At 46.5% G+C, this 14,402-nt stretch overlaps 8 protein-coding genes and 1 non-coding gene across 9 annotated transcripts; 2 read left to right on the top strand and 7 right to left on the bottom strand.

Annotated features, from left to right (window-relative positions):
• Positions 1-202: 202 nt before the first annotated feature.
• RAI1 (decapping nuclease) lies at positions 203-1,330 on the top strand (the record flags this gene model as incomplete). Its single annotated transcript, XM_020212683.1, has 1 exon — positions 203-1,330. One exon carries the CDS (start codon positions 203-205, stop codon positions 1,328-1,330), a length of 1,128 nt encoding a protein of 375 aa, XP_020070728.1.
• A 42-nt stretch (positions 1,331-1,372) lies between these two features.
• Positions 1,373-2,290, bottom strand: CYBJADRAFT_127528 (aldo/keto reductase; the record flags this gene model as incomplete). Its single annotated transcript, XM_020212699.1, has 1 exon — positions 1,373-2,290. The coding sequence occupies one exon, from the start codon at positions 2,288-2,290 to the stop codon at positions 1,373-1,375; it is 918 nt and encodes a 305-aa protein (XP_020070729.1).
• A 202-nt stretch (positions 2,291-2,492) lies between these two features.
• CYBJADRAFT_162489 (P-loop containing nucleoside triphosphate hydrolase protein) lies at positions 2,493-4,433 on the bottom strand (the record flags this gene model as incomplete). Its single annotated transcript, XM_020213695.1, has 1 exon — positions 2,493-4,433. One exon carries the CDS (start codon positions 4,431-4,433, stop codon positions 2,493-2,495), a length of 1,941 nt encoding a protein of 646 aa, XP_020070730.1.
• A 247-nt stretch (positions 4,434-4,680) lies between these two features.
• Positions 4,681-5,897, top strand: YRB2 (Yrb2p). Its single transcript, XM_020215040.1, has one exon. The coding sequence runs from the start codon at positions 4,711-4,713 to the stop codon at positions 5,836-5,838; it is 1,128 nt and encodes a 375-aa protein (XP_020070731.1). The 5' UTR covers positions 4,681-4,710; the 3' UTR covers positions 5,839-5,897.
• EFM4 (Efm4p) lies at positions 5,842-6,581 on the bottom strand (the record flags this gene model as incomplete). The annotated part of the gene is made up of 2 exons (XM_020212692.1): positions 5,842-6,475; positions 6,529-6,581. 2 exons carry the CDS (start codon positions 6,579-6,581, stop codon positions 5,842-5,844), a joined length of 687 nt encoding a protein of 228 aa, XP_020070732.1.
• Positions 6,582-6,741: 160 nt separating this feature from the next.
• Positions 6,742-7,911, bottom strand: SNP1 (U1 snRNP complex subunit SNP1). The gene is made up of 2 exons (XM_020215041.1): positions 7,843-7,911; positions 6,742-7,760 (listed from the first exon to the last, which is right to left on the bottom strand). Exons 1-2 carry the CDS (start codon positions 7,843-7,845, stop codon positions 6,765-6,767), a joined length of 999 nt encoding a protein of 332 aa, XP_020070733.1. The 5' UTR covers positions 7,846-7,911; the 3' UTR covers positions 6,742-6,764.
• A 119-nt stretch (positions 7,912-8,030) lies between these two features.
• Positions 8,031-10,043, bottom strand: CYBJADRAFT_167710 (CCR4-NOT core ubiquitin-protein ligase subunit MOT2). The gene has a single exon (XM_020215042.1). It carries the CDS (start codon positions 9,878-9,880, stop codon positions 8,111-8,113), a length of 1,770 nt encoding a protein of 589 aa, XP_020070734.1. The 5' UTR covers positions 9,881-10,043; the 3' UTR covers positions 8,031-8,110.
• A 218-nt stretch (positions 10,044-10,261) lies between these two features.
• Positions 10,262-10,333, bottom strand: CYBJADRAFT_t96. The gene has a single exon. It is a non-coding gene; the product is annotated as a tRNA-Pro (tRNA).
• A 275-nt stretch (positions 10,334-10,608) lies between these two features.
• On the bottom strand, positions 10,609-13,066 carry MCM7 (DNA replication licensing factor MCM7). Its single transcript, XM_020215043.1, has one exon. The coding sequence runs from the start codon at positions 13,052-13,054 to the stop codon at positions 10,661-10,663; it is 2,394 nt and encodes a 797-aa protein (XP_020070735.1). The 5' UTR covers positions 13,055-13,066; the 3' UTR covers positions 10,609-10,660.
• Between the last annotated feature and the right edge of the window lie 1,336 nt (positions 13,067-14,402).

Genomic DNA, 14,402 nt, shown 5'->3' on the forward strand with positions numbered 1-14,402 from the left:
AGCCTGCGTCGTTGGACGTTGGGCTGTTTTTTTTTCACACTCCCTGCCTGGCCCGCCTGGCGGTGAAGTTTTTTTCTCTCTGTGCACGGAGAACTGGGCATCACCGGTAGGAGGAGGCCAGCGGGAGCCAGAAAGAGCCAGAAAGAGCCAGAAAGAGCCAGAAAGAGCCAGAAAGACAACAAACAACGCCACCACAACAACGATGTCCGGCGTGAAGCTCTTCCCACTGAACAGCAGAGCTGACACCACAGCACTGAGACAGCCGAAGGAGCTGTACTGCTTTTCCCGGACGTTTGACGGTGAATATGTCAATGGCGATGTATGCCTCAGCTACTACTTTCTTCCCGATTCTGATGTTGACACCAACATCGACCTGGGAGCCGGGTTTGGCAAGTTCAAGAAGATGGACGACGATAAGGATGGCGTGTTTGATGGGTTCATCGGCGGGCTGGAGGACTACGAGCGCCGGACGGGCTCCAAGGTGAAGGCTGATATCATCACGTTCAGAGGGATCATGACGCAGCTGCTGATCCTGCCGTATGAGCAGAGAAACCACATCGACCTGAACGTGATATACTTCGACGGCCATATCTTCATCCAGCAGGATAAGAAGGCGAAGAAGCTGCACGAGCGTGCACCTTCAGTGGAACAGCAGAGGCTGATGTACTCGGGCTACAAGTTCGAGTCCGTGGCGACCGTGCCAAAGCCATTGAACGAGGTGTCCAGGGCGACGATTGAGAAGAGAAGCAAGAAGATCGTCAACAACGTGGAGCAGTACTGCTCTGTGGTGAGAACAGGCATTGGAAAGACCAGAATCGTGCTGGGAGGCGAGGTTGACTGTGTGTGGGACTATAAGCCTGTGGACTCGAACCCACTGCCGCACTATGTCGAGCTGAAGACGTCTTCACAGATCTCTGAGCCTGGCCAGAGTGTCACATTCGAGAAGAAGCTGTTCAAGACATGGGCACAGTGCTTCCTATTGGGCATAACAAGAGTTATCTATGGCTTCAGAGATCAAAACCTGACGCTGAGGGCCGTGGAGGAGTACAAGACTGAGGAGATCCCCGTGCTGTTGAAATCGAACCCTGTGAATACCAACCCGAGAAAGATCAACTGTGTCGATGCTCTGAAGTGGTATGGAGCTCTTGTCGAGTGTATCAAAGCTGAGATTCCACGTGATGAGTCCAAGTCGTGGAGACTGACGTTCGATCCACAGAACAAGACACTCTCACTGTATGAGCTGCCACCTGATATCTCAGCTGAGGTGTTGAGCACTTTACTGCCAGAGAGCTTCAAACAGTGGAGACTACAGAGCAGATCGAGTTCATAGGATAGATTGAATATATATCATCTTGTACGATTCTAGAAAACATCATGGCTCTGGCCAGAATGGTTTGAAGCCTTGTACACGGCCATTCTTGTTGCCAACATCGGTGATTCTCTTGACGTCTTCATCCTCAAGCTCAAAGGTGAAGATGTCTAGGGAGTCTCTGAGACGTTGCGCCTTTGACGAGGTTGTCAATGGCAGAATGCCCTGCTGGTAAACCCATCTCAACAGAATCTGATTCTCATCTTTGCCATACTTAGCAGCCAACTCTGGCAAGATGTCGTCCAATAGACCAGGTCTACCCTTTGTGATAGGTGCCAATGGCGAGTAGGCCTCGATAAGAATGTCGTTCTTCTTACAGTAGTCGACAATGCCTGGCGTTGGCTCTTGTAAGTAGGCATGGAATTCAATCTGGTTCACCATTGGCTTGACAGTGGCAACCTTGTTGACTCTCTCGAGCCAACCAACAGAGAAGTTGGAGACACCAATCTGCTTAACTGTACCATTTCTGTACAGCTCCTCCAATTCTAACCAGGCATTCTCAGTGGATATCTCTCCTTCATTGGCTTGAGGACTGTGCAGCAGATACAGGTCAATGTACTCCAATTGTAGCTCCTTCAAGGTCTTTGCAATAGATTCCTTTGGACCCTTGGACTTGGTCGACTTGAAAACACCAGGGCTCCATTTGTCGGTGATGAAGAGCTCCCCTCTGGCAATGCCTGACGCCTTGATACCTTCGCCAACCTCGCGATGGGTGAAGTAGGCCTCTGCGACATCGATATGTCTGAAACCAACGTCAATTGCAGTCTTGACCTGGTCAATGAGCTCAACAATCAGTTCATGACCTTTGTCTTCATCCATCTGGCCCCATTTTTGCAAACGCCATGCTGTGCCTGATCCAAACCCAATGGCTGGAACCTGTTTCCCGGTAGCTTTGATTGTGAAGTTTGGCACCTTAACCATCTCTATGTATACCTTGTTGTCTGAGTGATGACCTCTGAGCTACAATTGGCCCCCGGAATGGTTTGTATTTATAATCGAAATTCTAACTGTGTATGCGGAGAGTGGAAATCTCCGAAGACGCACATAACCGGTCGGATAAACTACCTAAAACAGTCAACTACACAGTGAAATCCACAGCTTCTGAGCATCTGTTCGATTGAGCCTAGTTGAACAGGTCGTAGTCATCTGTATCGACGACGTGGTGGGTGTTGTTGATCTTCTTCTTACCTTTTGATGGTGATTTGAGTGGTGATGATCTCGTATTCGAATTCGTGGATTCCCGTAGAGGCTTTAGCGGTGACTTTAGCGGTGATTTAACCGGTGATGATTTCAGTCCGTCAGTGTCAAATTTGAAGTGATTGTTCTTGATCGATTTCCCAGGTGATTTGTAGTTGTCCTCGAACTTGAAATGCTTGTTTGGAGATGATTTTATCAGTTTAATTGGGCTTAAGACGAGATCGTGCTCGTTTATCTCGCCGTCGCCACTGAACCTGACTTTCTTTGTAGACTGATTTTGCTCCAGACCTTCTTCAGAGGGTCTTTTCTTCTCGCCTTTGGACAGTTGGACAGTTAATTCGTCAATTCTCTTAGAATTTTGCACGTCTTTCTCCAGCATTTGTCTTTCCCTCTCTTTGTAGTCCTCAATCTGTTTCTCGAGCTCCTTCACCTTCAGCTCCGACAATTCCAGGGATTTGGATTCAGCTTGAAGCATCTGGGATTGGAGATCGTTCAGTTGTGATTCATAGCTCTCGATCAACTTCTGCTTTTGCAAGTCGTATTCTTCTGATAGCAGTTTAAGCTTCTCATCAACATCTCTTTCATGGGTTTCCTTTAGATCATTCATTGCCTTATCGTTGATGATCTCGAGATCTCTGATCTTTTGCTCATAGAGTTCAACAACTTCACTTCTAATGTCCATCTCAATCTCCACAGTCTTGTTCTTAACCATTTCAAGCTCATCTGAGAGGGATTTGTTCAACTCTTTTAACTGATGAATCTCTTTAACGTACTCCGAATCATCGTTGGTTGTAGATTCCAACGAATTTCTTGCAGAATTGATTTGTACTTTGGAAATTGGTTGAATATATCTAACGGCGTGGATGATAGTTGACAACGAAGAATATGGATCCAAAGTCAACAAGATCTTTACCCTGTTATGGTTCAAATTTCCAAAAAGGTCTGTCAAGAGTAATCTTGTTAGCTTTGAAGTTCTCAAATTAGATCTATCGAATCTCTTTGATTTCATCAAGACCAAACATCTGCCCAACTCTGTCAAACTTGTATTTGTATAATTGCCCTCTTTGAATTCTTTACCTTCAGTCTTTGCAGTTTTAGACCTTTCAGAGCCAGCCAAGTCTGCAATGGTGAGTCTTGTTGTCTTCAAACATTTCCCAATGACCTTATGAAGGTTGAAGTAGATAAACAAATGAGATCTGGAGCTGGTTTCGTTCAAATTGGTAGAACTAACTGCTCTTCTCTTGATACACTTATGCAACACCGTTTTGGCGTCCTCCAGGTTCGTGACATAGATCTGCCTAATCCTGTTTGGTTTGATCTTACCATCTTTCGAATCAGTAACGATGTCCAAAGATTGGTTCTCGGTCTTCTTGCTATCAAGGGATAGGTCCCTGATACGGTCGTTGTAAATCTCAAAGACTGAGATCGAGAGTCCATATTCACCCTGAGAATCTCTTTGGGAGTTCGAGGTGATCATGAAGTGTTCCCCAAAGTATCTCTTGAACTGCTTATAGTCTGCAAAGTTACCTCCAATCTTGTTGAAGATCTCATTCAACGAGTAGATGGAAAGCCCCGGGTTTGAAGCATCACCGTACACAGAGTACGACTTACCAGAGTTCGAGGGTCCGAGCGTGAAGAAGACGCTATCTTTGCCCAGGAACAACTCCTCCGTGGACTCCTTCAAGATCTGATCGTATAGGTCGAGCTGCGAAATCTCGCTGAACACCTTAGTGAACTTCGTAGCACTTGTTGTGTCCTTGAACTTGACCTCGTTGTTGTTTTGATACTCAATGAGACACTCCTTTTCTCTATCACCTGGTGTGTCTCCCCGTGGCTTCAACCGAAGAAAGTGTGGTACCGACGTCATTCTTAGCTCTGTCCGTCTCTCTGACTCTCTTTGTTCGTCCGTGTCTCCGTGTTCTTTGGTGTAAAATGGAAGGTTCTGTCTCTTTGTTTACAAAATTCTGACTACAAACGTCTTCTCGTTTGTTTGTTTATGTTTATCCGTTTAAGGGAATTTTCGCGGAACAAAGCTGGAGGCTTCCATCCGGACATTTCTACTCTGGATGTTAGCGTTTTGCTCTTCTGTCCACTACGATGTTGGATGAGCTTCTGGTGTTTCTGCTTAGAGACAGGAAGAAAATATGCCGAGAGAAGAGCCAGTGGATACGCCGGTGACGAGCTCTGAAGGTGCTGTGGAGTCTTCGAGCTCTACCTTGACGAGAAAGCGTACGAGGGATGACTTTGAGGAGGGTGAGGCCTCTGTCGATGCTGATGAGAGGGATGCCAAACAGCTGAAAGTTCTTCCAGATGAGAAGGGCGGTGACGATGACGAGGAAGTGAAGAGCAAGAGCACGGCAGACACTGCGAAGAGGGTGGCTGAGTCTGAGAACAGCAATGATGACGGGGAAGCTGCCCCAAAAGACAGTGCTGAAGTGTCCAATGCTGAAGTGTCCAATGCGGACAAACAAGATGTGAAGGGTGCTGACGAGGCCCCAATTGAGAAAATATCAGAGGGTGAAACTGAGGACAAACCTGAGGACAAACCTGAGGATAAACCTGAGGATAAACCTGAGGATAAACCTGAAGACAAACCTGAAGACAAACCAAAATTCGTCTTTGGCTCTACAACTCCATTCGGTGCCAACGCATTCTCCATGGTCAACAAGGAGAAGTCCATCTTTGAATCAAAGGAAGAGTCCTCGACGGTAAAGGATTCATTCCCAGTTTTCGGCTCCAGCTCAAGCTTCGGTAACGCTTTCCAAAATGCTATTGGTAAAAAGTCCATCTTCGACACCGCCTCTGACGATAAAGATACTAAAGAGAATTCACCAGAGGCAGGTGCACAGACGTCAACGTCTGCTAATCTTTACAAGCAAGTGGACCTCGAAAAGACCCTGGTTAAATCTGGAGAGGAGGATGAAGAACAGGTATTCACCTGTACTGCAAAGCTATACGCACTGGACCTGACAGATGTTAAACAAGGCTGGAAAGAACGTGGTCGTGGTAACGTCCACGTCAATAAGAGTGACAAGCACTCGTCGAGAATCATCATGAGATCGAACGGTCTCCTAAAGGTTATTCTGAATGTTGCATTGGTGCCTGGCTTACAAATTGTGAAAGGCATGCCTTCGTCGTTACAGAGTGAAAAGTTCATCAGATTCACCTCTGTGGAGAATGATAAACCTGTCCAATACGCTGTAAAAACTGGGAAAGTTGAAACTACACAGGAGCTATTTGATTCTTTACATAAGCTGATACCTAATGTATGATGTTCAGGATTGTTTGACGAATGCCAGGGTACATATTGTAGAACCTTTAACACCACCGAATTGGAAGCTTGGATAGTCAACCTTTTTCCAAAGTTTTAACGACTTATTCTGTAAGATTATGGATTCCAGTTCCTTCTCTGTGAAGTTACAAGACGTTATGAGAAATACAGACCCCTTTGTCATCAACTTATCAATGGCATGGGGATAGATCTCCACAACGGGCTTGTCGTTGTACTGTAAGCCACTCAGTGCAATAGCATCCAATGTCCCCTTATCGAGAACAACGTCCACCACCTTAGGGTCCCATGACTCTGAAAAGATGTCGACAACCTCGAACTCAACATCAACGTCATTCTCCTCTGCTATGCTTCTGGCGAATTCCACAGACTTCTCAGAGTAGTCTATTCCAAGAAGCTGTCCCTTGAACCCTTCCTCTCTCAGCGTGAATAGAAGATGCCCGTTACCAGTACCAATGTCAACCATGGAGCTCTGGTCATGGATCGCGTATTCATTCAGGTTATCAAAGAGGAACTCAACCATCTTCTCCTCTGCATTCGAGTCTGAGAACCAACACTCGCCAGTGTCATCTGGATTCGACTCAAAATTGTCCTTCTCAAGAGCATAGAAGTTATCCCAGCTGGCCAATTAGTTAGTTCCACGTTACGCTGAAAACACTGTACAGATACCCACTATTCCTTGGTTCCAAGCTTCGACGTGTTGAGCTTGGTCGTATCCTCAGTCATCCCTTCTGCCGTGTATAGCTCAAGCAGCAAGATAGGCTTCTTTTGTAGGTGTCGAGGCAAGCTTCTTCCCTCACGAATTTTTTTCCAGGCGATGAGCTGTTGCTTGCCGATGTCTCGGGGCAACGCTACGGTTGAGCTCCTTCTCAGCTACACGGGAAGCTGGTTTCAATGCTTACTATATGGCTATCTCTGGTACTTATACCTATCTCTGTCTCTGTAGTCACTTCTCTCGGACCTCGAGCTGTATCTATCCTGTGATGATCTATAACCAATTGATCTCTCGTTTCTTGACTCATACGACCGCTCATTTCTGGACTCATACGACCGTTCATGTCTACTGTCAGCATACGGTCTCGACGATCTTGGCTCGTAGCCCCGATCTGAGTGCCCTCTAGAGTCATGGGCTCTATCACCACCTCTCGGTTCATACTTTGGTCTCTCGTGAACACCACTGCTGCCACCACCACGTCCTCTACCAGCAAACCTAGGTGGTGCTTTCATCTTACTAGCATACATCTCAGCCTTCTTTCTCTCGGACTCTTCTCTCTGCTTCTGCTTCAGAAGGTAGTGGCGTCCCCCGAGTCCGCCTCCAAGTCTTCTAGGAACCCAGTTCTTGTTGGTCCTTGCCCTCTCAACATCCGTCAAAATGGTTCGATCCCCAAGCTTCATGCCATTACCTTCCTTGTAAGCAGCACGCGCACCGTGTTCATCAGAGAACACGACAAAGGCATAGCCCCTTGACTTACCATCGGTTTTATCCCTAACGATTCTGACCCTCTCAACTTCACCAAACTTGGTGAACTCTCGCTGTAAATCGACCTCAGTGATGCTGTAGTCCAACCGTGCAACGAAAACGGTCTTGAATGGATCTCCCTTGATATTAGGATCCTCATCGGGCTTCCATTTCTGGAACTCGTCATCAAGTTTACGTATGTTCTCGGTGATCTTGTGCTCCTTCTCGTGCTCTTTAGCCTCTTGGAGCTGCTGTTCCGCTGTGTTCTCAGCTGGAGCTTTCTGAGGAGCAGTGTACCCCTTCAGCTGCTCAAGATACGAACCGATACCGTCAATGTGGCACGTTCTTCTCTTCGACAGTGGGTAATCAAGATCGTCCAGATGTTTTAAGGGAGGCCTTGGCTCGAAGAGCTTCGAAACGTCTGGTCTAAACTTCGAAGTGTCCGTCTACATCAGCGTATGTTAGTAAGGCAATCATCCCCAAACAAAAGTCACCACGGGTCCAGCACGTGATGCATCAGATACGAACCATTCTCCTGTATTTGTCTACGCCTTCTCTATGATGGACGTGTCTTGTTTTGATGCCTCGAGCTTCCTGTTTACCTCCTCCATCGCTACAAACAAACGGCCGAGCTGGCGTGAAAAATCAAAACTAGCCTACAATTTTTAGTGGGGCCCGGCCTACGGGCCCACCAGCTACATTGGCAAGGAATCATGAACGGATAAGAGGTTTAAAACACAACTAATAATGGAATAAAAACATATTGATACATTACAATAACAAAGGAGTACTCGCTTCAAGCACTGATCTTCTTGCCATTCATCAAATGGCTGAGCAATTCGGAGGCTGTGCCACCAACGTGTTCACTGGTTTGGTTTGGAACGAGGCCCGGAGGTGGTGGTGTTGCAGAGTAGGAACGATCCACTTTCAAGCTTTGTTGTAACAACTGTTCTTGTAGCAGTTGTTGTGCAGCTGTCTTGGACTGAGGTTGTGGTTGCAATGGTTGTTGAGCCTGTTGATGTGCTTGTAGATGTTGCTGCTGCTGCTGTTGCTGCTGCTGCTGCTGTTGTTGTTGTAGTGCACGTTGTTGAAGCAATTGTTGTTGCAACAATGCCTGTGCCACAGAGTTCTGCTGTGTCTGCTGCTGTTGTTGCTGTTGTTGCTTTGTATTGACAGCCACACCTTGGGCCTGGGCGACATTTGCGTTCATATTAATTGGTGCTTGGTAAGGTGTTGCTTGTGAAGACAATAATGCATTGAATGCAACTGGTGGTGGTTTGGAAATAAGAGACTCCAACAACTTCATAGAGAACAGATCGTCTCTTTTGCTTTCGCTGGAAGCTTCACCAGAGTTATAGACAAACAAAGGGGGCAATGCACTGCTCTTCTCTGTGACGACTCCAGAGCGTAAACGGTAGTTGATTTGAGGTGGAGCACTCAAAAGAGCAGAAATTTCATCCAAAAATGCAAAGGCAACATTCTCTGGTTGATAATCCTCATTCTGTTGACCGTGGTGGTGTTTTTGTTTTCTCTTTTGTTCAATCTGCTGTTGTTGTAACTGTTGTTGAGTGGCACGTTCAGCCAATGATGGGAACGCTGAGGAGTTTGCCAACGTCGTCGAGGGTGTTGTTGGTGATGTGGACGTAGCCTGTGCCTTAGGATTTGCCCAAGAAACAGTGGCAGGCAAAGGTAATGCTCCAGAAAGTGACTGGTGCTGCAGTGTAGGCGTGGAGGCCGCAGTGTTCGAAGAGTTAGAGTTGGTGTCCTCATGGTTTGTGTTGGTAGCGGAGATGGTATTACCAGCAGCACTAGAAGTATTGTAATGCGTAGGTGGGTGTCTTGGGAATGGTGCATTTCTGTGAAGTTCAGGACCTCCCATTCTCAGAGATTGCCTAGTGGACAGATCTTGTCTTGTGTATGAATCTGCCTCTTCACCTGGCTCGTGTAAGAACATACAGTTTGGATTTGGACAAGCCTGGCCTCGCAAATAGGAGGAGCAGTACTTTGTAGTACCAAAGGCTGCTTTCAACAGTCTGCCATCGAGATATGTCCCGTCAATAGCTGCAATACACTTTGCAGCCTCCTCCTTTTTGGAAAAAGTCACATAGATGCCATATCCACTGTTTGGATTGTGATGACCCACAGTGGGAACTCTCTTATTGATAACAGCCTTCAACACCTTACCGTACTGTCCAAAGTATTTATCGGACTTCAACAATGGTATTAGCTCGTCCTGTGGCACCGGAGGGTTCAAGCCTACAACGTAAACCAGATTCTTCTGGATAACCCTCATGCCAGCCAGGTGCTTGCGGTTCATCTGTTCATTCTCCTTCTTTTCCTTTTCCCTCTGCTTCTTCTCTTTCTCCTTCTTCAGCTGCTTGTTCTGCTCTCTTCTCAACTCCTCCGGAGACATCGTCTTGTACTCAACAGATTCATCGTCATACGGACGACGACAGGCTGGACACTTCCCGTTCAAATCGGGGTTCTGACGGATGTTGTTGTAACAAAACTGACAGATTTGATACCCACATGGACATGGCTTGAAGTTTCTATCCGACAGATCCATCACCTCCACACAGAGTGGGCTATCGTCCTGTTAGTACACCAATCTTATAGAGATCCCACACAGAGCTCATATATGTGCAACTAGCGAGCCAGCCGGAGGGCAAAATACTCACCAGAATTCTTCATCGGAGTCGTCATCGGAGTAATAATCCTGTGGATCGTTGATCATTGTACTTTGTAGTGCTTTGTTCTCTCTTTCTGCTGTTTCTAAGTGGAATTTGTTCTCCTTTGTTTGGCTTTGTTGTTTGCCTACTTTGTGTATTTCGATTAAAGCCGCCAGTTAATTTGATCAGCCAAACTGTCGATGATGGGTGGGCAAAAAAACTCTTGATGACGTAATCCATTGATCACGTGACCTGGGTTGGGTTATGAAAAAAAACAAGGGCCGAGCAGGGAATTGAACCCTGGACCACTCACACCCAAAGCGAGTATCATACCACTAGACCACGCGGCCGGACTTGTTGACAATGAAACTTCCAGTCTTTGGTATATTTAGCTGTGGAAGAACAGCAACTGATACAGCATTCATTGAGTAGTTCATATGTAAACTTTGGGAAAAGCTCATTATTTATACTGTCCTGTAGTGTCCTCCAGTAACTGTACGCCCCCAATTGGGTGTCTTGCTCGGCTTTTTTGGAAATAGCACCAAGTGACAGTATGAGCAGACATATAACCAGCCAACGCAATGGATGATCCAGCAAGCACTACAGGTACAACGAAATTAACAATTCCATGAATCGCAATGATTATAATACAGTTGGTCCCGAGGTATATAAGTGGGTTACTCCATAACTATGTCAGCATCGACATCTTCTTCACCACCGTTGATCAATTGAAGCGTCTCATCGTCAACCACATACCAGATTTGCAAATGCTCGTACTCGTCGATACACTCTCTGAACTGTTGCTCTGTGAAACCCCTGGAAATAACAGCGTTCTTAACGTCACTGAGATTCAGGCTTGTTCTTCTTGCCCCGTCAGCCAAGGCCATGGTTTGAATGATTTGATAAATCTTTGTCGTTGATGATTCATCCGTTCTTCTCCCTTCATCTCTTGTAAACGACGATCTCGCAACCTCAACCAATCTCAAAGCTTCATCAACATCGGCCTTTTCAACTGTAGAATCAAATCTCAACTTAGCAAGAGCCTGTGACATTCTTAATATACCCAATAGTGTTCTTGGTGTAGCCTGGCCAAATGACATGCGTGGATCATTCTTAACCTTGTGCTTCGATTCTTGTCTCATTCTTGTATAGGATGCAATAACATAATCTGCAACCTCTTGAGAAATAACAGGTCTGTATATCTTTGCCTTTGTTATATACTCTCTGATCGTTGTTGGATCAAAGGGCTCGAAATCCATCACTGGATGTTTGTTATGCATGTGAACATAGGCAACGTGTTCAGCAAGCTTTGCGTCGTCGTCCTGCGACGGAGTGTCAAGAATTAAGAACAAGATATCAAATCTTGAGAGAAGAGCAGCTGGTAAATTGATATTGTCCAATGGGGAGATCTTTGTGTTGAAACGTCCAAGTACAGGATTTGCAGCAGCTAGGATAGATGCACGAGCATTCAAGGTAGTATTGATACCTGCTTTGGAAATAGAGATTGTTTGTTGTTCCATAACCTCATGGATAGCAGTTCTATCAGATTCATCCATCTTATCGAACTCATCGATACAACAGATACCGTTATCTGCTAAGACGAGAGCACCACCTTCCAGTACCATTTCATCTGTAACCGGGTCTTTCATCACAGCTGCTGTCAAACCAACACCTGAGGACCCACGACCTGTTGTATAAACACCTCTTGGACTAATCTTGGAGATCGTCTTTAACAATTGCGATTTAGCCACACCGGGATCACCCATTAGACAGATATTGATATCACCTCTGATTTTCATACCATCACCCATTTTCTTATCGACACCACCAACAAGTAACAATAGCAAAGCCTTCTTGACATCATCGTGACCGAAAATCTCTGGAGCAATTGAGCGTGCCAATCTGGAATACACGTCACCTTGTTCTTGAATGAGTCTAATCTTTTCATCGATTGAGGCACTGATTTCACTCATGTCGTATTTCTTCTTATGTTGATAAACGCATTGCGCTTCGAGGAAAGTCTCCGTCAGTAAACCTGCCCTTAGGGCCTGGTAGCCAGTGTATGCCTGTGGCAAGACAACACCGGCAACGTCGACAACGTCACCTGGATCCATGGATCTAACCAAGTCACCGTTGACATGAATTGTGAAAGTTCTTGGAATGTGAGAAACTGGCACTTGTGAGGCCAACTCTTGTAACTTAACCTCCTGGAATGGACTGAACTTGGAAGCACGTGTAGAAGGGAAGAGTTTTCCCTTGGATTGGTTATTACGACATTGTTCGGAGATGCATTCATTCAAGGGGTTAAAGGTTCTAGTTGTAACCTCTTGAAACACTTCATGACCACATTGGTCGCATGTGTATGCATTCACCAAGACTGCAGGTTTAACGTCTGAGACTCTTGTAATCATACCACGTACAGTGACCAGCTTACCAACGTGCTGGCCCTTGATTTGACGCACTGACAGTGGTTTGTAGGCCCTTTTACCGGAGATCTTGGTCAATGGTCTGAAATACAGGTTATAACGACGCGTTAAATTTGCTGGAAACTCGGCCTCGCCATTCTCCTCCTCGTCCTCGACATCACCCATCAAGTTATTAGCCTCTAGTTCTTCCCTTCTTTCCGCTTGCAGTCTCTGGTTTCTTTGTTGTCTCTGTTGTAGGATGAGATCGATGACACCACCTTTATCTGGGATGGCCTTTGTTGGTGCTGGCATCAGCTTATCGATCTCTTTGGAGAACATTTCGATATAGCGGAAAGTGTTCTCCAGAATACCCTCAGTCAAAGACTTGCGCTTATAAGGTGACGCACCGATATTCACCTCCGAGGTGAGTTGAAAATCTTCAATGTCGTCCAAGTCTATGTATATTGTTGAAATCTCTCTATTGGCCACTCTCTGAAGCATCGTCATGTATTTGGGACCGTATCCGTACTCCAGCTGCTCTTCCTCGGTCAGAGGTGGGACCCTCGTATCAAACATCTCATCAGCTCGAGAAACCACCTCGCCCTTGAACTGTTGTAGGAATTCGCTAATTGTTTTGGTGACCTCGGTGTAGTTCACATCGATCATCACCGCTGGAAGAGCTGACATTGAGGCCATCGTGGACGTGGTTCTATTTGCTTCTCTCTGTAGTTGCTGATGAAGAGAGAAGAGAAAGAGAGAAAAGTTGACGTGAAAAATCCTTTGACAAATTTTACGTGGCGCGTCTAATTAGATTACCGCATTGGGAAGCGACGCGAAAACCATTGTGGGTTTTCGTTTTCGCTTTCGCCCTTGCCTGTTTGGGGCAATTTTCGCTTTTCGTGCAACTTCCTCCGAACGAGGAAAGCCTCTCGTGTTCTCTACACATTCGCTATATCATAGCTAATACACTCTGTATACAGGCCCTTTGGCATGGGGAAAACAGTCAATTGGCATGGAGAGAACAGTCAATTGGGATCGAGTCTTGAACATCTCGTCTACAACTCACTACGACGCCATCGTAGATAAGACAACCATGTGCATACACATATTCCTGCCTGGTGTACAACAGCAACCCATCAAACCTTGAAACAGGAAGCCCACAGTTTGGATGGCACCATCTGACTCTTACCCTGATACTTCGTAGTGTGCAATTGCAAATTGCACCAATTGGCTTTGCATCGCTGCGGCCACTGACAGCTACGACACAACACGCTGGATAGACCCGGTATCAACACGCTGTTTGAGCTTTGCAAACTTACCTTGGCTTCCTTAACCCCTGAAACGGTACACACAGGTTAGTACATCTCCAATTGCCCTCGCCGCCGCCTCTTCCCGTTCCGAGAGAGATCGTTATCGTTGGATGCATACAACATCCCCAGCGTACTGTGGGATGTGTACGGTGTACGTGCCATCGACAGCTCTGTGTAAACGGGATGTGGTTGTCTCTGTCTGCCCTTATTCCGAACAACATTTGCCGGCCTGTCTGCAATAAAAGCCATAACTTAGTACCCGTCCTGGTTATCGGTACATGCTACACACCACACCATGCATGAATGGGTGGATGTGCCCCATTGGCACATCCTCTTCGTGAACTTTGGTATACAGCCTGTGTCCCCTGGTTGCTTGGTCCGTCCGTGCTCTGTTCCGCTTACGTCGGTTTAGAACGTGCCTCCCCTAGGGAACCACTCCCCTAGAGAAGCCCCCCTAGAGAAGCCCCCTAGAGAAACCCCCATTCAGTCCATCCTCCGCCGCCGTAGAACGGAAAGCACATCTTAGGCAGACGTGGCCTGCGGCCCCCCCCCCCTAATTTTGACGTTTTTGCCTTGTTCCATTTGGGGTGCGCCCCGCGCGTAGAACAATCCAAGCATCCGTTTCTGCACTCCTCCGAATTGAGTGCAGAGAAACGTGGAATTCATTCACACTGCCAGAGAGAGAGACAGAATTTGAGAGCCCA

This window comes from Cyberlindnera jadinii (assembly GCF_001661405.1).
Source record: "Cyberlindnera jadinii NRRL Y-1542 unplaced genomic scaffold CYBJAscaffold_6, whole genome shotgun sequence".
Classification (NCBI taxonomy): domain Eukaryota; kingdom Fungi; phylum Ascomycota; class Saccharomycetes; order Phaffomycetales; family Wickerhamomycetaceae; genus Williopsis; species Williopsis jadinii.